The 22,149-nt window shown below is 47.5% G+C and overlaps 1 protein-coding gene across 1 annotated transcript in view; it reads left to right on the forward strand.

The window, feature by feature from the left end:
• LOC119173757 (solute carrier family 41 member 1-like) overlaps positions 1 to 20,249 on the forward strand; it is a 40,956-nt gene extending 20,707 nt beyond the window's left edge. The window contains exons 4-8 of the mRNA XM_075883264.1: positions 2,456 to 2,600; positions 4,322 to 4,468; positions 13,285 to 13,420; positions 14,274 to 14,347; positions 18,485 to 20,249. Coding sequence (XP_075739379.1) covers positions 2,456 to 2,600; positions 4,322 to 4,468; positions 13,285 to 13,420; positions 14,274 to 14,347; positions 18,485 to 18,747 — 765 coding nt within the window. The 3' untranslated portion in view covers positions 18,748 to 20,249. The remainder of the gene's footprint in view (positions 1 to 2,455; positions 2,601 to 4,321; positions 4,469 to 13,284; positions 13,421 to 14,273; positions 14,348 to 18,484) is intronic.
• The last annotated feature ends 1,900 nt before the right edge of the window (positions 20,250 to 22,149 follow it).

Raw genomic sequence — 22,149 nt, forward strand, 5'->3', positions numbered from 1 at the left:
CAGCCTCAACTTCATTCGCGTCTGCACTTGGGTCTATTTTAAAACCCACTCCCCATCGTGAACATTTTATAGTCTTTTTAACCATGTCTTTTTGACACCAATTGTCCTTATGAATTGTCCCAATCGATAATTACTAAACACGGCATACGACATACCATGCCCTACGAAAAAAGGAAGTCTAAGCTCTACTACACAAGTTTGCGTGTTCGGTGTACCTGCACCTCTCCCACGAGGTGGCAAGAGGAAAAACAAACGCACACACAAACAAGTAAATACCTGGAGACTAACTTCGAAAACGCCGTTAAATGTTATAAGTGTTACAAAGGTTTTAACTGTTGCCTAATAGTTATAAAGCAAGCTCGAAACATGCAAAACCACTTATCGGCGCAGTCAATCAGGAGCGCCCCAAAAAATACGTCCATTCACCGTGCCAGTCCAAACTGAGTGGGGTAAGGGTAAGGGCGTCACCTAGAGTTGTGTTAAGGCATTGACAAAATCGCATTTCAACGAAACACACTGAATGGTATGAATGCTTAGAAACGACGCGTTGAAAAAACTAATGGCAGATGCGATGGCCGTATTGCCTTGCTGCTCTATACCAAGAACATGAAAGGACAGTGGTAGATATAAGTGACGTATTTTTAAAAGCGTACAAAAATATGACTATGGCACAGGGGATAGTGTGCCTAGAATATGTTGTCCTAAACCTAGGGGTGATGGTTTCAATTGTCATTAAAAGAATATTTTTTTTTCGTTTTCTGATTGTGAATATTTTTTTCGAAGTCATTTCCGTGACGTAAATACGTCACTGAAATCTTAGTCGACCCCGGCATAAAACTCTTTTGTGTTAAAAAACAACCCTAATAGTAAACGCTAACTTGAAAGGAAAAGCATGGCGACAACCTCTTATTGTCAAAGATTGCTGCATCTGCAGTTCTATTCCAGTACAGCTTGAAATCGATGAGTGGGCAGAGTAGAAATCGGGAAATAAGTGTACTAGTGGAGTATGCGTATCAATTTAAAAGTTGAGTATGTCGAGATTAGTCCGGCAAGATCACACAAGAAACATTTTCTTTGGCGAATCTAGACACATGAGAAGCACCAACTGGGAACTGAAGTAAAACATTAAGGTCAAATGAACCCAGCGCTTTCGTCTTTATTTCCGCAAGCACGCTTTCAGTCAGCTTAGTGTCGCTTGCGCGCTTATCACGGGGCCTCAACCACATAAAGAAATCGCATAAACAGTGGTCTCAGACAATGTTGTCAAGTTTTCACTTGCGATAACTATTCTACTATGTAACCTATTCTTCGAGTTTCATCCGTTCATAACTGTATCACCCTGAGATTCACGCCATATCATACATAGTGCGTGAAAATATTTAAATCATAACTACAGTAACTAGTATTTTGTTCGTTCAGTGCTGTTTGGGCTAGAAAGTGAGGTCATTACTAATCACCTGTTTACGTGCAGGGGTTGAATCACTCATTCATTATTCAACTCATTCAGACTCACAATAGTCTGTTCTGGCCATGAGCTTGAGTCCAAGGTAATCCTGTTGAGAAAAAAATTTGTGAGTCCAGGTTCTAGTGAGCCCTGAATGAGAAAGATTTTTTAATGTGAAGCATTTCTTATCAAAGTACAGTGACATTGAGCGTATCTATCTATCTATCTATCTATCTATCTATCTATCTATCTATCTATCTATCTATCTATCTATCTGTTATACAATCTCCGACTTTTAGCTCTCCAAGCAGTTTAAATGATGGTATCAATACCAAAACTGGTATGCGATATCATGACTATATGATGAGTATATATAACTAATCATAACATAAAAACCTATAGCTATGTCATGAATGTCATGATTTAGATTACATTCTTTTGCTGCTCTTGCGGTGGTTTCGTTCACATGACACATTGCAAAACTGGTAGGGTATGACATAACTGCATGACGAAGATCCTAACCTGGAAATCGTGACATGCATATCATGAAAGTCATGGCTAAACTCCCCGCTCGTGTTGCACTCGCACTTGTTTCGCTTACTTCACATATACCAAATTTAGTATCACGCCACGTGAGCAGACTACGAAAGTAAATGCCACGCCCAGACATGATAATCATGACATGCGTGTTATGTAAAACATGAATACTTGGCATGCTCATAGCGCACTCAGGGCCGTTAAGCTAGATCAACATATACCAAATTTGCTATCAAGTGGTGTGAATTGACAGCGAAAGTAAATGAGACGTCTAAATATAGCAATGATGGATGGAAGTCGGGTAGTGCATAATTTACGTCCGTTTGATAACATTGGTTTGGTTTTAAAGTGAGATATTGACCTTCCTTGTTAGTGCTTCGCATGTTATCGGTTCCCACTGTACGGGGGATCTGCTATTTTTTAAGGAGTCTGAATGAGCTACACATTCTTTTGTCGATCTATGTTTACGTGCAGTGCCAGTCGACAGTGGCGACATTCCTGACATGTTCACTCGCCGTCCTGAAAGGCCTGGCAATTGACGGTCTCTGGGACCCTTCCCACATCGCCCTCCTCTACGCTGGAGCGCTGGCCGCTGTCAACACCGCCAGTCTCTTTCTCAGTTGCGTATTTGTTTTACGTAGCATCAATCACTGAAGAACTGCATATGGGAGCAGGGGACAAAAACAAGTAATGCGATTGTGAAGCATTTAAAAATATTCTTGAGAAGTTTAGAAATTCACACAAAAATATTGAGTTGACAAAACTAGAAATAGGCACGGTGTGTTACAAAACATGAACAAATTTCAAAAGCGAGCGAATTCGTAGGCATCAAGAAATGCGAAATATTGTTGTGATGACACACATGTGAAAATGCACATACATATTGCGGTGCTCTATTTCGGTGCCCACAGAATTGTATACGACAGGCGTTTAAAACTAATAAAACTAAAAGGCACGATAGGAGCTGAATTATAAGGACGGAAAACTGTATTATGACTCATTTCGACAATGGGCTTTTAACACACTAGGTTGATATTTTGAACATTATTCACAGAGGCATATGAATCGACTGGCTTACTTTATCGGGAGCTTTTTCGCTGTACAAACGGTCACGCTTGCTCAAGATGATAGAGTAAAGTATTAATCATCCATGTTCTGTCATATGTGCGTGTATATTTTGGAATATTCATGTGCACATAATTAGTGGATTCCATTATTATTGCAATACTTCACGTATGTATGCAGGACGTTTGAAAAGTGCGTCCAATATTATTCAAAGATCCGCAAAGTACGCTATTTGCTCGTTGTCTTTTCTGTAGCCAAAAGTATTTTAGAAGCGTTGAAAACATCATTTGGAACAGTACTTAGGAAACTTACATTAATCACCATTTCAATTAGCGGACTCAAGCAGTTAGGTGAACTGGATGAATTGTCCTTGATGTGAAGAGCTCATTGCTGCTTTTGCTATTTCGAAAAAAGGGCCTCTTGTAATAACTATGCAGGTCACATACCCACACAAAGTAGTCGGTAGATGGCTGATATACCGCTCCCTCATTTCGGTTTCACTGTTTCGCGATTCGGATTTGGTTTCCCCGCCGAATTGGGAATATTTTCATTTATTTGCAGTTAATATTACAGGTTGTTCTTGTAAAATCTCAATGCGGCCATCGGCTTTTTGGATAAAGGGCTTAAATTCTGCGTTTTGGCCTAACTGTCCAACTACAGTAGGTAAAAAGCAAATAATTTTATTGCCAATTTACTGTTTAAAATAATATCTTCAACCCTCTTGAGTTGCCTGCCGCTACAGAAATACCAATTGTGAACACAGCGAGCAAATAGCGCCTTTTCATGAAATTTTAGGGGGACCCTTATATATATGTATATATATGTATATATATATATATACATATATATATATATATATTTATATATATAGATATATATAACCGCACTTTTACCAGAATGTTTTTTTTCTCAAAATAAACTTAGCACGTGGATTTGACAGTGTGAGCTCAACTACATATCACTGAACAAATGAAAAAAAAACGTTGAATACCTGTAGGGAAAGCTTTTTCTTTTAGAAATATTGCTTCGCAAGGGTGCAGGGTTAAGTCAATCACACGACATAGAGATTCCCTTCACTGATTTTTAATAAACTCATCCGTGCACAGTAGTTACTTGAACAAGGAAATGTCAACAAAGGCTCGCTTCAGTCACATTGTTTGCAAATGAAATATTTACAAAAATTTATCTACATGCTGCCCTATGAAATATATCAAGCTGATGTACCGTACTCTGAAAGAGCACTTTTTCAATTCCTGTTTTTTTTTGTTCACGCAGGCTTCGTCATATCCACGGTCGTGGTGCTGTCCACCAAGTGCGAGAAAAACCCGGACAACATCGCGCCGGCCATCGCGGCTTCGTTCGGCGACCTGACCACGCTGTTCCTGCTCACCGGCTACTCGTCTTTAATGCTGTACCATCCGCGTGCGTCTTTGCCACGGTCACTTTAAATGCGAAGCATTTCTTAGCGAAACTCGGTGACTTTGAGCATATCTATCTATCTATCTATCTATCTATCTATCTATCTATCTATCTATCTATCTATCTATCTATCTATCTATCTATCTATCTATCTATCTGTCTGTCTGTCTGTCTGTCTGTCTGTCTGTCTGTCTGTCTGTCTGTCTGTCTGTCTGTCTGTCTGTTTATCTATCTATCTATCTATCTCTCTATCTATCTATCTATCTATCTATCTACGACATTTAGCTCTCCTGGCCGTTTCGAGTATCGATACCAAACTTGGTATTGCATAACATGACTATAAGAAGAACTTATCTGAATAGCCATAACATGAAAATCATATAATGTGTGTCATGAATATCAGGATTTACATTTCATGGTCCTGCAGCTCTTGCGGTGGTTTCGTTCACATGGCTTCTTGCAAAACTGGTATGGCATGACATGATTGCATGGCAAACACAAGGGACAGGCCCTAACATGAAAACATATGTGTGTCATGTAACAACATGACTATATACCACGCTCATGATGCCAGAGTGAAGGCGCCAATACATTTCGACGCGAAGCGGTGCGCGTGCTCTCTGGCGTTCATTTCGTCGCGTCACGCCGGCGTTGCCACGCCAGGCACTGGTGCTGCCATATGCTCGCAGGCACGCATCGCGTTGTATCGCTTTGACGCATGTGCGTTTCAGCGTGTTCGGCATCCCTCCGTCACAAAAAGAGGGAGACGCTGCTGCTGCTGCTGAAAAACATTTATTCACAGATGTTATTTACAGGGAGGATGGGAACGGTCCTTAAGGGGCCGCCCCGTACAAACACTAGGTGGGCTCCCTCTTACGGGAGCCCATTGGCGTTGGCCGCGGCCCGGGCACGCTCGATCAGGGCCCGTTGGGCCGTCAGGTCAGAGCAGCCGAGCAGGGCTGCCTCCCAGTCCTCCCGCGAAGGGTTGGGTAGTGGGGTAAGATTTGGGGTTTTTTGGCATGCCCACACCATGTGGAAAATGTCAGAGGAACTTTCCTCACAATGTGGGCACTTCCCCGTGCAAGCGGGGTCAAAGTGTTTTATGATTGCCGGGCACAATAGAGTTTTGGTATAAAGGCGAAGGAGGATTCGCTCCTCCGCCTTCGTGAGGCCCTTACAGGGTTTAGGATAGACGTTATGGCCGGATTGATAAAATTGTGTGATCTCCTTAAAGGTGTAGGCAGGATTGGGTTCGAGTTCCGGATCGGTAGGGGACGAGGATGGTGCCCGGAGAGTGAGCGCGCGGGCAGCGGCATCGGCCGTCTCATTATCATCGAGGCCCGTGTGAGCCGGAGCCCATATGATCGTTCGGTGCGCGGGGGCACCTAGGTAGCTGCTGTTCTGCAGTATTTTATAAGCACGGTACGGAATGTATCCCTGTTCAATATTGCGACAGGCACCCCTTGAGTCGGTGATTATGACCCTCGAGTCCTGATCTGCGGCGGCTAGTGCAATGGCGATCTCCTCCGCGTGCGTAATGTTATGTGCACGGAATGTGAGTCCGTTTACAACGGTGTTTTCGTGGACGACCGCAGCCGTATACCAACCACCGTGGTGCGGGCCGGAGGCGTCCACGTAGAATACCCCGAATTTGTGGCCGTAGTGTCGAGCCAAGGCTTCCGCCCGCGCGAGGCGTCGGCCAGTGTAGTCGTCTCGGGTCATGTTAGCCGGAAGAGGGCGCACGTGCAAGGAGTATCGCCAAACTTCTGGAATCCGTACGCGCTCTTCCGTGTGTATTGAGTGATTGATGTGTAGCCGGGCAAGGAGGCGGCGACCCGACGGTGTTTTAGAGAGTCTAGTATATTGGTTTGTCAAGTGCGCCTCTCTCAGCTCCTTGAAGGTGTTCACCATTCCCAAGCCCAAAAGGCGCTGGTTAGAGGTGCTGACAGGAAGGTCGAGGGCGCGCTTGTAGATTTTGCGGAGAATGACTTCGAGTGCATTCTCGTCGGATTTGCGTAGGTGGAGGTATGGAGCCGAGTACAGGACTCGGCTGGTTACGAATGCATGCGCCAGCCGCAAGGCATCTTTGCATCGTAACCCCCCGCGCTTGTTGGAAACCCGGCGGACCATCCGGCCCACCTGGTCCCCCACCTTACGCAATTTGGCCAATGTTGTGTCTGCTCTGCGATTTTTGTGTATAAAAAGCCCCAGTACTCTAATCTCATCGCGTTCGGGTATTGGTCCGCTGTGAAGGGAGAGGTCGATCTTTGCGGTGCACTTTGGTGAGGGGCGTATGTGCACGAATTCCGATTTGGACGGGGAGCACTGAAGGCCGCAGCGACGGGCATAGTCATCCACGATGTCCGCCGCTTGCTGCAGGCTTGCCTCCATGTCTCCTGCCGAGCCGTGTGACGCCCATATGGTGATGTCGTTGGCGTACAGCGCATGCTGTATGCCTTCGACTTTCGCCAGCTGAGCGGGGAGTCTCATCATTGCCACATTGAATAGGAGGGGCGAGAGGACCGCTCCCTGCGGAGTCCCTCTCGTGCCTAATCGGTAAGGGCCGTGTTCAATGTCCTGAATCCGAATGTATGATTGTCGGTCAGTGAGGAATTGTTTAATATAGTTGAAAGTGTTTTGGCCGCAATCCACCTGTGAGAGATGTGTTAGAATAATTTCGTGGGTAACGTTATCAAAGGCCCCCTTCAGATCCAAAGCGAGCACAACTTTGTCATTCAGGGGATACTCGACTGGATCGAGGATCTCATGGTCGAGCTGAAGCAAGACATCTTGCGCGGACCGGTGTGGGCGGAACCCGAACATGGTGTCTGCAAATGCATTTTTGCTCTCCAGGAACGCGGACAACCTGTCGCGCACCATCGTCTCTATTAATTTTCCCACACAAGAAGTAAGGGAGATGGGGCGGAGGTTGTCCGTGTTAATGGCTTTGCCCGCTTTGGGTATGAAGGTGACCAGGGCGGTCTTCCACTCAATTGGTAGGCTTGTTTTCCCGATCCAAATGGAATTGATGTAGGCAAGAAGCATGGTGTAGGCCGAGTCAGGAAGATTGGCAAGTAATTTCACGGTAATTTTATCCCTTCCCGGCGCCGTTCCTCGCCTCATTTTTGCTAGGGCTGCCTTCAGGTCGTGTAACTGGAACAGTTGATCCAGCTCCGCGTTCTCGGTACCTGCATACGAGTACGCCGGCCCTTGGGAGTCCTGCTGAGTGCATAGATATTGGTCTCGGAGTTTACATGCCAATTTGGCTGTGTCTCCGTCGAAGCTGTGAAATGCTCGTTGCAGATGCTTTTGTGTCTCTGTTCGAGTTTGGGTCGGATCAATCAAGGCGCGGAAGAGGCGCCAGGTACTCCGGCTGGACATTTGTCGAGCGGCCATGTTGCAACGGTCCACCCAGTTAGAGTCAGCGAGCTGGGCCGCGTACTCTGCTGCTCGCTGGGTGAGCTCAGCGATGCGAATTTTGAGCTTTCGGTTGTGTTTTTGCCGGCGCCATCGGCGGACGAGGCTGCGCCGGGCCTCCCAGAGGTGAAGGAGATGGTTATCCACCGCCGGAGTCACCTCGGAGAGTTTAATTTGTGTTTCTGTGGAGCGTAATGAGGAAACCAGTTGCTGGGACCAAGCATGGTATCCTTGCTCCTCAATGGGTGTCGAATTGGCGTATATTTGCCGAAACTTCGTGTAATCGGGTAATTTTGCCTCTCCGTAGGGTCTTGCCAAAGGGTAGGTGCGAATGGTGGTGTTGAGTATGCAGTGGTCGCTGCCGAGGGTCTCTTCAGTGTTGACCCAATCCGCATACTGAATGTTTTTTGTGAGGGTAAGGTCCGGACATGTGTCCCGGGTCACGGAGTTACCCACGCGAGTTGGGTAGGCAGGGTCGGTGTGAAGAGTTAGGCCCAGCGTTGACATAAGTTCCGCCAATTTACGTCCACGTTTCTCTTCACGTGCATACCCCCAGAGTGTGCTGGGGGCATTGAAATCACCCACAATCACCAGAGGGTCCCTGCCCGCAGCCTTTAAAGCGCGGCTAAAAAGGTCTGCGAATGTAATGTTGCTTAGTTTCGGTGAGCAATAAATGTTTAGCACGTGCAGTGGCGGGTCCTGTTTACGCAGCGGAAGGAGTGTCACCATCACGTACGAGAAAGCTGGCTTAAGGTCGAGATCAACAAGGTTGGCCGTATAATTTTTGTGCACGCAGATGCAAGATAAAGGGTCCTGCTGAAACGTAGTATAGTTTGTGAGTGTGGCAGCACTCCCTGGCTCCTGGAGGGCTACCACAGCAGGAAGGTTTTGAAATGCTGCGAGGAAAAGCCGGAGGTTGGCGCGCTTAGTGTGAGCCTTAAAGCCCCGACAATTCCACTGGGTGATTTGGATGGGAGTGGCCGTATTGGATCGTGGGGACTTCCGAATTCTAAGGGAGCCCGCCATTGTCAGTGGAGTTAACGAGCGATTGCGGTGGCGGTGCTCCCGAGCCAGCACTCGCGGGGAGGGGGGTGTCCTCAATTCCGGAGGCGGAGCAGCTGTCATCATCCTCAAATTCGATCTGTCGTCGAAGCGTTTTAGGGTACCGGCCAGACACGTCCTTAATTGGGCCGGCTCGTTTGGTGAAACGCGCAACTTGTTGGGCTATCAGGGTAGGGATGGTTTCTGTCATTTTAGCAATGGCGGCATTTACAGCCGCTGAGATTTGGGTTTCGAGGACAGTTATACGGCTGTCCATACGGACCTCAAGGGTGTTCACACGAGCCTCGAGTGCGGCAACCGCGTCCGCCGCCCCCGCCCCGGTCTCACTCTCCATTACCTCTACTGCGGGGGGAGGAGGAGGGGAGACTAGTTGGGTCTGTTTGGTCTCGGCTTCCGCTAGTCTTTTCTGTAACGCTTCGATTTGTGCCTGAAGTTTGGCAATAATATTTTGGTCGGCGTTACGCGATGAAGAGGGGATGCTAGGGAGGGATGAGGAGGCAGCTCTACCCGTACCACCCACCTGCTTTCCGTTTTTCACGGCGTTGGCCCATGGCCTGGCTTCGCCGCATGGTTGCGCCGTCGGCTGCTTTTCGGTTCCTCCAGTAGGGGAAGCGGGCTTGTCAGTCTTGGCGACTTCCCGACGTGGTGGCTCACTGGGAGTCTGATCTTTGCGTCGTTTCTTGGACGCCCTTTTGGACTTTCTGCCCTGTTGTGCGGCCACCTTGGAATTACGGTACTTGGCCGTACATGCTCGAGAGTTTGTGGCGTGTGCTCCACCACACACAGAACATACGGGTACACATTCATGAGGGGCCCGCACCCCCTCCTCCACAAGCGGAACCTGCTGTCCACACAGGCCACACGTATCCGGTCGTGGGTTGGGACAAGTGTCCATCCGATGGCCGACGACACCGCACTTGCCGCAGGCCGGGATCGTCCGGTAGTAAGGTTTGACCGGGATCAGCATTGCGTCGTAGTGAACAAAGCGTGGCTTCTCCTTGCCGGCGAAGGTTACACGCGCCTTGTTCGATGTGCCAAATTTACGCACCTCGACGATGGTGCCTGACCTCCAGCGTACGCTCTCTCGGAGCGTCTCCGTCGTATCTGTGTTGCGGACTACAATAACTCCGTGGCAGACATTGCTACCATCTTGTCGCAGGTACCCGTTGAGCAGAAACTGCCTGTGCTCGATGTTTACCACGAAGTCCCCGATCATTTTGTCCGCCGTGTCAGGGTCCGGGGTGTAAATCACGATCAAATTTTGCTCTCTCGATGGAATAACCGTCAGCGTCTCAGCTCGCTTGGGCCCGAGGTATGCCTTAAACGCAGTCCCGTACCAGTTCTCTGAGAAAGCATCATGCAATAAGATGCACTCTCGTGGCTTTACGACTATTACATAGTCGTCCGGACTCGGTTTCGGAAACGGGCGAGGCTTCCATTTGGTGAGAAACTTGCCCTTGCGTCCCACAGTGCGCGAAGCGGGAGGCTGCGTCTTGTCAGCTGGCGTGCCGGATGCCGAAACAGCGGCGGACGCCGCCTTCTTGGCGTTGGCTTGCGAGCGGCGTTCCACCGCGTCGTTGAGAGCTTGGCTCCGAAACCTCGGTGAAGAAGCAGAGTTTGGCGTTTCGGAAATCGGAATCGTTTCCCACGTCATGGCATGCGGGTCGTATCCACGCTGCATGAGAGTAGCGTCCATGTTGCCTCGGAAAGCCGGTCCCACGCCGCCGGGCGTTGGCGTCGCCGTTTGGCCTAACGGCGTCGCCAACGTGGTCGGGTGATGATCGGCCGTAAAGTTGTCAAAAACGGGCCCACCTGGATGACACTGGTATCCACGTGTTGCCTGTGAGTAGCCGAAACGATTGATGCTGGTCTTGACGGGGTACTGTGAAGTTGCCCGTGGTTCCAGCCGAAAATCAGCGGAGCCGAAGCGCAGCACGTCCTACATCATCGCGCGCTTGCAGCGCCCCCCAGGGAGACGCAGCGTTTTCTAGATAACGCATCGGCACGAAATGCAGCATGCCGCATTTTACACCGGTTGCCGTCGGGCCGCACTGACGGACGCTGATCGCGCCGGTCGCGCCTGGCGTCAGACTATAGATGGTGGTAAAAAACATTTATTTCAGAAAAAGTCTATCTAGAGAGTGCCGACGTGGCCCATCGGCGTGCTAGAGTGGCCAGACCCTATTTCTGGACGCCAGTGGAGCTGGAAGCTGCCCGTGCGCGCTGCACCAAAAAGCGTTGCGCAGCCAAGGTAGAGCAGCCGAGCAGGTGCTCCTCCCAAGCCTCTTTAGTTGGGATAGGAAAAGGGGATGAAAAAGGGACGTGATCAATTGGGCACGATGCTACGACGTGATAGGTGTCGGCGAGGACATGACAGGTCGAGCAGGTGTCATTGATTTCCGGCAAAAAGTGCCTGGCGACCGCCGGACTGATAAAGGTGTTCGTCTGCAGGCGGCGTAGCAGTCGTTCGTCCGTTTTCTCCAAACCACGTGCGGGGTCCGGGTTGAGGCGGCGCGAAGCCCGGAAATGAGCCAAAATTTCGCGAAAGCGGGTCAGGTTGGTATTGCCAGATTCCGTCTCGGGACATGGAGGGGCAACGGGCCGGACAGGAGAAGCGCGGGCAGCGGCATTTGCCGCCTCGTTGCCGGGCAGGCCCGAGTGGCCTGGGGTGCAGACTATACGAATGGGATGAGGGTTAAAGCGCCAAGAGGCTGCCTGTAGTAGGCTAGCCGCCAGCGGGGCCATGGAACCCTGAAGGTACTGAAAACAGGCCGAGCGTGAGTCCGTCAGGATGGTGCGTGAGGCAGGGTGAGAGGCGGCCAAAGCTATGGCAACCTCTTCAGCGTGCGTTACTGTGTCTGCTCGAAAGGAGAGGCCATAAACGTGTTTGCCCTCTGTAATCACGGCAGCCGTAAAGTGACCCGAGGGGGAGGGACCCGAGACGTCCTCGTAGAAAACACCAGGACGATCGGAGTGTCGCGTACGAAGGGCCGCGGCGCGTGCTAGTCTACGGCCGGGATGAAGGTCGGGGTTCATATTACGGGGTAGAGGTTCCACCCATAGCTTTTGACGCCAGAGCTCTGGTATTGGCTGCAGAGGGTCTTAGTCAAATATCGGGTTAAGGCCAAGTCTGTGTAGAAGACGGCGCCCTGAAGGCGTCTGCGACAGTCGATTGATTTGGTTAACGCGATGAGCATCGCGCATCTCTGCAAAGGTGTTGTGTACCTCCAGAGCCGCGAATCGGCTGTTGGAAGTTAGGCTACAGATCGCTCGCGTTTTTCTAACGTAGCGTCGCTGTACCCATCGGGTTCGCATCAATGCTACAATGGAGTATAATGGGCTCTTCATGATGCGCTCGCGGTCGTTGTGCTAGCTCTACATATACCAAATTTGGTGTTACGTGACGTCAATGAATGACAAAATATATGACTGGTCTAAACATAATAATCCTGACCGGCGTGTCATGTAAGAGCATCACAACCTACCACGCTCATAGCGCGCTCGCCACCGTTTCGATAGCTCCACATATACTAAATTTGGTATCCTGTGACGTCAATAGATGACGAAGGTAAACGACACATCCAAACATGATAGTCATGACACGGAAGTCATAGAAGGCATCATTTGCCTTCAACTCGTCACGTTGTGCTGATTTCAAAGTGACATATTAACCTTTCTCATTCATGCTTCGCATTTCATCAATTCCCCTTGTACGTAGGATCGGCCAACTTTTATCAGCAATGTAACGACCAGGTCTTGCAAAAGTATTGTAAAGCCTGTTGATATGCGTTCTTGTGCAAGTTACACTACGCTTGTTCACTGCGCACACGCTTACGTGCTTGCCGCCGTGCTTCAGGTGTTCGAATAAGTTTCGGGCCCACTTGCTATAAGAATAGTTGATATCAATTGATCACAATGTTTACTATACTGACACCATTGGTGCTGATGGTGCAAGTTGTGGTATTATACGCGTAGGCTTCAAACACAAGTGCGACCGCTCTGTGCTAAGTTTTGCGTTCGTTCAGAACACGAGCTGTGGGTGGATTGGGCCACTTGACGTTGATAGTATATATTTTAAGTGCCAGAGCTAGTGGACAAGAAAGTGTTGCAAACAAAGGCCAGCAGTTATTCACTAAAAGCTGTGTGCATCAGTTGCGCATAACTTCAAAAGTCTTGCCGTATCAATATTACTGGTTTTATCTACGTACAATACAGCTTTCTTTTATCTCTTTTTATTGTGTGCTCCCTTCTGTTCATGCGCGGTTGCACCACGAGGCAGCACCGACTGACCCAACTTCCCACACCTCTGCATACAATATGCGCTTGACGACCATACGCAGATCTGGCGCCGCTGGTGATCGCGTTGTGCCTGCTCCTGCTGCCAATGTGGATAGTTCTGGCCCGACGCAACACCGTCTCCCGGGAAGTGCTGCGCATCGGGTGGCTGCCAATTATTATCGCACTCACGGTCTCGAGGTACGTTAGCAGAGAACGCACCCATTGCTCATTAGGAAAGCGAGTGTTACACTCGAAGCTTTTGCGTTAATTCAGGTGAAATTTCTCCTCGTCTTCTAGGTCTAAATCGGCTTTCCTTGCTGTTACTTTTGCTATTCTGTCTACCAACGCCATTGCATAGCATTGGCAGCAGGCCCTACTGCGGAGTTCTAGTTGCTGAGTAAATCAGCTGCTGACTGGCAGGTCGTGGGATCGATTGCCGGCTGCGGTGGCTGCATTGTCGGTGGAGCCGAAAATGCAGAAGGCCCACGTGCTGATATTTCTATGCACGTAAAAGAACCCCAGGTGGTGGATATTTTTTGAGTCCTCCCCTGCAGAGTGTCTAATAATCATATGGTGGTTTTGGGGCTCTGGATACCACATATCATTCAAGCATTTGCAGCAGTCTCTAGGTTATTCTGTACGAATCCATTTTATGGGCTCATTCTATGTTGTTTTGTTCTCTATTTCTTTTTAGGTATTGTATGTAGCAATTTAATGTGTCTTCTACCTGCAATGATGTGGCATTCGATAAAAAAATTGTTAATAAATGAATAAACCCTGAAATAACTAAATAAAACGGGTAAACAATAAAAGCACAATAAACGAAAGTAAATAAAAGTAAAAGCAGTCCACATTTCAGATATTCAACATTTGCCTTGTCACCTCTAATACTGTGTTGTAAACAAGGATGATTGAATAGAATTTCGTAATAGCAATGTGAATTATTCTAAGAGGCTCCAAGTTTAATTACCCGACAATTTTTAAAGCTCTTCGTACGAAACCTCCTTAATAGAAGTTGCTAGCAACATTTATTGCCAATGGGTTTTTGCAGCTTCGGTGGTTACATCCTGGATTACGCAGTCTTCGCTTATCCGCCAATCGCCCTGCACCTGTCTGCAGTAAATGGTGAGTCAGGCTATTCAAACACTGGAATCCACCACATTCTACGCGATGTCTTTAAACAACTACTTTCGCAGCCGTGTACGAGGCTGCACCATAGGTTCGGGGCTTGAATTGAAACTCTTTCCCGGTGATAACTTGAGAGGGAAATAATTGAATAAATAAATGGCGAATATGTAGTGCCTCTTGTATTATTACAATATGCCAGCCAGATGTGCCAGGTCTAGCCCTTCGCTGCCATCTCCAGCTCTTGCCCATCGCCAAGCTTCGGCCTGTGCTATGCGGCTATGGGGGAGATAGCCCATCATGTAGCGCCTCACGACGCAACGACGCAAATCATACGAAATAGGGAGTTTTAGTGCTGGGTACGCAAGCTCTTGGGGCGATGCGGGCTTGGGGACGCGCGGCGTTGCGTACGCAAGCCATACCCAATTGGAATGCCTTATAGAGGCGCACACACAAACGCAAGCAGCACGAAGGTCACACGCAGTCGCAGCGCCATAGCGTTGTGTCGCGTAAGTATTATTGAATTATTTTTATGATTTAAAATGTTAAATGAAACATACTTAGTGAACAGGACACTTTTTGTATCATGCACAGTATCCTGGTAGACGCAAAAAGTATAAAAAGCAAGGTTACTGTAACGACAGTGTCGACATCTTGTGACACTTGTGCAACCACAGTCATGAACATGTTAGCTTACGCGTAATATTTTTGAGGTGAAAAGAATAAAAAGGTTACTCATTTGTAATATTGTCGCTGCGCAGTTTTTGTGCCAGATGTACAATGCACAATGTTTATGCAATAACAATGTTGGGATTGTCTGTTTCACTATGGGCCTGATAGATGGCGTCACCTATTCAGCTGGTCAGGGGTCTGGCATAATTTTAGTTTTTATGTTCCAGGCCATTCTAACTTTGGTAAGCTGGCTGAAACCGTGTAATCGCTATAAGTGCTCGCACTTTGGCTTACTTTAGCTCGACGTCAAGAGTATCCGCAGTGCGGATACGGTGAGTTCTTGCGAAAGCGGCCGATCCATGCCGTCCGACATTTCGCGCCTTTGTGCCATGCTATTTCTTTAGCGGCTAGCCACTATAATATTTGTGCTTAAAACTTAGAAGTCAAAGTGGTGGCTCTGGCCAGCCTCGGCTTTGCTCGCCTTGAAGGTAACATGATGCACCAGCATATGCGCCGGGGCAGCTTATCTCTGCTAGGAGGCCAGTGGTGGCAGCGTTGTTTATGGCCGCGCGGACGCTTGGCCCCATCGCCCCAGCGGTCTTGCGACGCATCTGTTTGTTTAGTGCTGGGTACCCAAGTGGCTTGCGTACCCAGGACGTTGGGGCGGCGGTATTGCGCATGCGTGAACCCCCAAACAGATGCGTCACAAGATCGCTGGGGCGATGCATCCGTGCTGCCATAAACAACGCTGTCACCAATGGCCTCCCAGCGGAGATAACTTGCCCTGGCGCATCATGTTACCCGTGATGTAACTCACCTTTAGGGCGAGCCAAGCCGAGACTGACCAGAGCCACTAGCTTGACACAATTATTATAGCACAAAGGCGCTAAATCTTGGTCAGCATGGATCGGCCGCCTTCTAAGATGCCGCCTACGGTGAAGCAGCGCAAGTTTTCACTTCACGCCCCAGGTGGACATTTTTCTGTTGCGTGAGGTACTGGCGGTAGATCAATAGTGATTAAATTGTTTCAGCCAGATTACCAAAGCTAGAATGCGCTAGTACATAGAAGCCAAAAACGTGCGAGCCCCCAACCAGCTTAATAGGTGGCGCCATCTAGCGGGGGGCATAGTAAAGTAGGCAATCACAAAACTGTTACTGCAGAAACATTGTGCGTTGTACGTCTTGTGCAAAAAAACGCCAGCAGCGTGATTAAATTAGAGTTACCTTTTTAATCATTTTCAGTTCGAAAAAATTTACGCGTAAGCCAACGTGTTTGAGACTGTGGTTGGCTAAAGTGTCACAAGATGTCGACACCATCGTTACAGTAACCTTGTATTTTTAATCTTTTTGCATATACCAGGATACTGTACACGATAAAAAAAGTATCGTGATTTTGTCGCATCGGCGATCCAAAAATATGTAAGTTAAATGCAGTTAGCATCACCATTTATGGTTCGCGAAAACGTAAAGGCATACATGTTTACGTACGTACGTAAACATCTAAGTATGAGGAGCTGAAAACGTTGGAAGACACGCGTTTCGGTAACGCGGTAAATGCAAACCGTTATCCGGTAACACGTTAAAGTAAAGAAGTATACGTACAAAGTAAAATTTACACAAACTTAAAAGTTACACCATTGCTCTGTTGTCGCGTTTGTCGGACTACGACCGGCCATCCGGATTGCTTGGCTTCGACGGTGCCGGCTTCAGTTGCAACTACGGCAAACACAAAAAAATGTTTTTAGTGCTGAAAGCTGTCAAAATAATTAAAAATAATTTATTGAAAGTAATTCACTCCATTTAACTATGCACGTCAAATTTACCACTTTAAATTGTAAAAAATAATTAAAACATACTTACGTGACCGGACGCTATGTTGCAACGAGCGCGTGTGACCTTCGTGCGGCACGCGTTTGCGTGCGCGCAACCGTGGCGCCAACTAAAAGGCATTCCAGTTGGGTATGGGTTGGGTACGCAACGCCGCGCGCTCCCAAGCCCGCAACGCCCTAAGAGAATGCGTACCCAGCACTAAAACTCTCTATTGTTTTGTTCGGTTGTGTACAAATCCCGGGGTGGTGTCTTACATTCCTGGTGTTCACAATGTTGGCGCTTACGCTGCTTCTGTAAATGCTACGGTGTTCTGAGGTAGCATGTCGGCGTTCATGGCGCAATGTAAGCAAACAATGGGGAAGCATCATTACGAGACTACTTCATGCACCGACTTGAAGAGTACCATGAGGTGGCATCGGCAAGGTTCTGAGCCACAAACCTAGGAGCAATAACAAATATGATAGAAATATAATATTCGAGACATAAAGGTGTTCACTATACCTACGAGGAAAAGTGCTTGAACGCACGTGTGGCGCCAGCAGCTGCACGTGTGGCGACACACCACGAACATTCTCCGAACTAAGGTAAACCGATGGCTTCCGTTGAGGAGCGCGCATTTGCACTGGCTATAAAAGAAAAGAAGGAGGCATTGGCCATTCCTTCCTTCATAGAATAGGCTTTTACCCGAAAGGTAAACTTATCTTGACAGAGGTATCTAAACATTTACTGCGCATTTCCACAACAGGGAAGGAATGAAGGCGGCAGCAGCTAATTTAGGTTAACTTGAAGAATGGCATGCAGCTCAAAACTTGCCGCGCGCTGCTCAAGCAGAACAGGCGCACGAAACGAACATACAACAGGACGAGCACCAACTAAGAGCTGTGTACTAGCTTCTCACAAACAGCTGGCTGCGCAGATACAAAGGAACGTGCACGAAACGAACGCTCAAGTATACACAAGACCAGTAAGAATCACCAGCTCTCACATTTGTTGCTTCTTAATTTTTGAGCAGTGCACTCCTTTCGTAAAGACGGCCACTCCAGTGAGCGAATCGGCATTTGTGCTCTCCGCAACTTCAAGAGAAACTAGCGGTGAAACGTTTAAACCACCCGCATCAAGGTCACGCCTGCACGAGCGGCAATTAACGTATTGCAGAGGCGTGCTCACTCGTGCGGACCATAAGAACACATTCAGAGGAAGAGCGATGACTTCTAAAGTAATATCTAAAGCGCACATTTCTCGCTATCTCGCCAGTTATTAAATGTGAACACGCTGAATTGCCACCGAGCTATGATCACCGTCAACAGAAAATAACGTACACAAATAGCTCACCATTAGTGTGCTGATTAATGCGCGTTCCTTGTTAGAGTCGCTTCACTCCGCATATTGCGGAGCTATATATAAGTGTCATAGGTGTGACTAGTGGTGACTGAACAATTTGTTCTTTTCTTCGAATTTTTCTTGGTCATCTGTGTGTGTATGTTTCAGAACGTATTACCCTCGATAGAAAGGCGTGAGTAGAGCGGTGGTGTACCCCAGCGTAAAACATTTTCGTGTAAGAAAGTTCGTTTCGAATCACGATCGAACCAACCATGAAATACTCTGCTTTGCCTGTCTGATGTTTACCGATTGCAGCGCTGGGCGGCAACCTGGCGGCCGTGTTTAGCTGCAGCTTGTCCAGCTACCTGAACCGGCTGACGCCACTGGGAGACATACCGTTCGGGGAACACGTCTGCGTGGGGCCCCTACAGATGTACTACCAGGGTGGGGAGATGGCCAACGTTGCCTACGTGCTCGTCGGCGTCGTGGTGCCCGGCCAGACGCTGTTCGCCGTGCTCTCTAGGATTCTGCACTTCGGCAAGGTCTCCATGACCATCACCTTCTTCGCAGCTTATTGAGGTGCATCGCTAGGGCAGGTGTGTCCCCACCGACCATGTTGCGTAATTACGAAACGCGAAGGATTCACTTATTGTTTAGACACAGGAGGAAAAACATGAGTATTCCGCACGCAACCATCAGGGCTACGAACAACGCTGACAAACACTCCCAGGTGTTGACGCACAAATACGCCCGATATAGTAGACAGGAGGACAACTGCTGCTTTAGTTCAAATCGTTAGCATTAGACGCCTTATTTGATGGCTGAAGCTGCGGTCTCGGCGGGGCCCGTAGGAAGGAAGAAAAAAGGAGGGAGCATCATCACACGAGTGAAGCCCACCGTGTCGGCCCAACAAATGATCAAAATGTCAGAGCATGCGGTGGGATTTAATGACTTCGGTGGCGTTTCATTTTTGAACCTCCTGCGTGGGCCGGCTGGTGTGCACCGAACAAAAGGATTTAGAATTAAATCTGCTGCGTGCTATACTCCCCAGTGCGCCGCAGTATCGGCAAGGATCGCTGTGTACTTGATCTTGGCGTGAAATGTCTAATGCTGGGCAGACACTGGTGGCTTCAAAACGGGTCGGCTTTGCAAAGGTGGCTCAATTACGTCATCCTTTCTTCTCGTATATGCCATTTAAAATTCTTTCTTTCAACTGATCAAAGGTCAATTCAAGATCGACACGCCGCACCTTCAATATTTGTGAGGTTATGATACCAGACACAGGAACTCACTAGCTGCAACTGTATTCACGACACGTTCCTAATTCTTTCTTTCCTAGAATTCACTGTAGCCCCACCGCGGTGGCCTAGTTGCTAAGGTACTCGGCTGCTAACCTGCAGGTCGCGGGATCAAATCCCGGCTGGGGCGGCTGCATTTCCGATGGAGGCAGAATTGTTGTAGGCCCGTTTGCTCAGATTTGGGTACACGTTAAAGAACCCCAGGGTGTCGAAATTTCCGGAGCCCTCCACTACGCCGTCTCTCATAAGCATAAGGTGGTTTTGGGACGTTAAACCCCACATATCAATCAGTATTAACGGTAGTGGATTGGAACGAATAGCCCGGTAAAAGGTTGACGCAAGGTTAACTCTCGCAATTTGAATCTCACCTTCGGTTGGAAGCAATTGTTTTCTCTGGCTAGATAAATTTTGTATGTTTCTTTTTTCTCTTTCACCTCGTGCTAACTCGTCTGTTAGAGCCTAAGAATGCTGGACTAACGCTTATTGCCCTTTAGTTTTGTTTATCAAAGCACACGTGCTAACGAAACCAGTCTTTCCCGTGTTATCTTTTTTATCTTGATGCACCTTTATAATGTACCAAGCTGCCAACATCGTGTACCTGATCACAGTATCAATCAATCAGAAAATAAGTAAATAAATATACAGATGTATACTTAAATAAATAGGTAAATAAAAATAAATATTGAACTGGCAAGCCTATGTTCCAATTAAGAAAAAAAAGTACAGATAACTATCACCAAGTGGAACTATAAGTTGCAATAAAACTGAAGTGTAGACATGTACGGAATCACTTTTTATTGTATCCGGTGCTGGTTAAGTTCAGCCCGGCGAAGAATTGCGCAGCCTAAGCACCAACAGTAAGACGTGCTTTCAGAGAGAATCAAACCATGGCTTTGACTCACTTTGACCCTCCACGAGTCGTTGGCGCCATCTATTTGAGAAACTCGTAATTGCACTGTAGAGCGCCAAAAGGTGAATGGTTGCATCCGCTTTTCTGTGTTCGCTGATTGAGTTTTATATAACTACTGCCCATGTGCAGCTAGAGGGGTTTTTTTGCATGACTATATTGTTATCTTTTGTGTTCGTAATTTTCAGTTCAGTATTTCCCGCGGTAATGGCCCCTGTAGCTATACATTAACTTTGTTAGTAAATTTCATGTTTTCAGACAGTTAAATGTATTACAGAGAAAAATATTATGAGAGCACAAGGGCCTTCGTGCCGTAATTGTCCGTCACCGGTGTCCGTATTCGCAATCGCGCGTTGTGGAGAAAAAGAAACAAGCGAAGTAAACAAAAACTCCGAGGCCCGACTGGGATCCGAAACCGGGTCCCCTGCCTGCCAGGCCAGTAGTTTACCACTAAGCTACACCGGTGCTAGAAACCTCATGAGTGAAACGTTGTTTCAGAATAACACTAGACAGCTTTCATGTCGAGAAAGGAATCGCGTTATTATAAGTAATAATTGTTCCAGAACAGCAAAAAAAAAACAACCTGGCATCACACATTGCTAATTGCGTTATAACCAATAATGGCATAGTAAATGCCTTCCTGCCACAAAAAAATTGGTATTTATGGCATAATCAATACCCTACGAGTGTGCTCGTAGCAGTTACACAATGCATAACTAAAAAGAAGTCTTCGGAAATTCCGCTCTGACTGCTTTCGCGGTGACAGTGCTGCACGGCCCGGGCAGGCTTGGTGCTTTTTGTCCTTGAACAAGAAGTCACGGTGAGGTGCTTTAACTGCCCACCGGTAACCATGACGCTTTAAGCCCAGCCTGAGGCGTGTGCACTAGGGATGGAGGATGTGGGGATTCACTTTAGCTGTCAGTTTGTCACGAGTCAGTTCATTATTATTATTATTATTATTATTATTATTATTATATTTGTTGTTGTTGTTGTTCTTAGGGAGGTTTGGCGTTCAGAAATCATATGAGTGCGAGAAGCGACGCGGATGCCTCCTAGATAGACGCTTCAAGAGACAAATTGCATGCAACACTGCACCAGCGGAATAAAAAGAAAGGCGAGAAAAACAAAAAGGAATACTCGCTAGTGACATTCACCCTGTTCATATTCTAAGTATCCGGATCATATATTCTATAAGGTAACCTAGAATTTCTTGATCTAAGCACATTGTTTTCTAGCCGTTCGAAATGTCCCCGAAGCTCTGCTTATTATATTCGGCCTTCACCCTTTAGAGGCCCTTCAGGGAGGTATGTAAAGTAAGAGCTCAGAATTAGGATATAGTAGTGCTAATTGAAAGCAATGAATACGTAAAAATGCCAACAAGAAGGTACAGAGGTAGGTTATGACATGCATGAGCAAGAGGCCATTTTTAGGCAAACGCTGCTCTCTCACAATGTATTACGAAATCAACTCTTCTTTTAGTGAAGTAGCGATACCTAAAATGCCGCGAAAGCCATGGCGACTCTGGAAGTTCATTGTAATAAAAAGGGTGGCTAGAAATGCTGTGAAAAACACAGGGAAAATTCTTAGGTACAGGTATATTTCTTAAGTGGACGTTATTACTCTATCACATTCCTAAGTCACAAATATTTCTTGTCTGTCGATATTGTCTATTTTATGGTCAGTACACCAAAGTAACTACACTAATCGGCCAACAAGGCGTTTTAGAGACTGTTTAGACGCTTTTAGTAATAGCAGCAGTCCTGAGTCCCGCCACG

Source organism: Rhipicephalus microplus, unplaced genomic scaffold (assembly GCF_043290135.1).
Source record: "Rhipicephalus microplus isolate Deutch F79 unplaced genomic scaffold, USDA_Rmic scaffold_15, whole genome shotgun sequence".
Taxonomy (NCBI): Eukaryota; Metazoa; Arthropoda; class Arachnida; order Ixodida; family Ixodidae; genus Rhipicephalus; species Rhipicephalus microplus.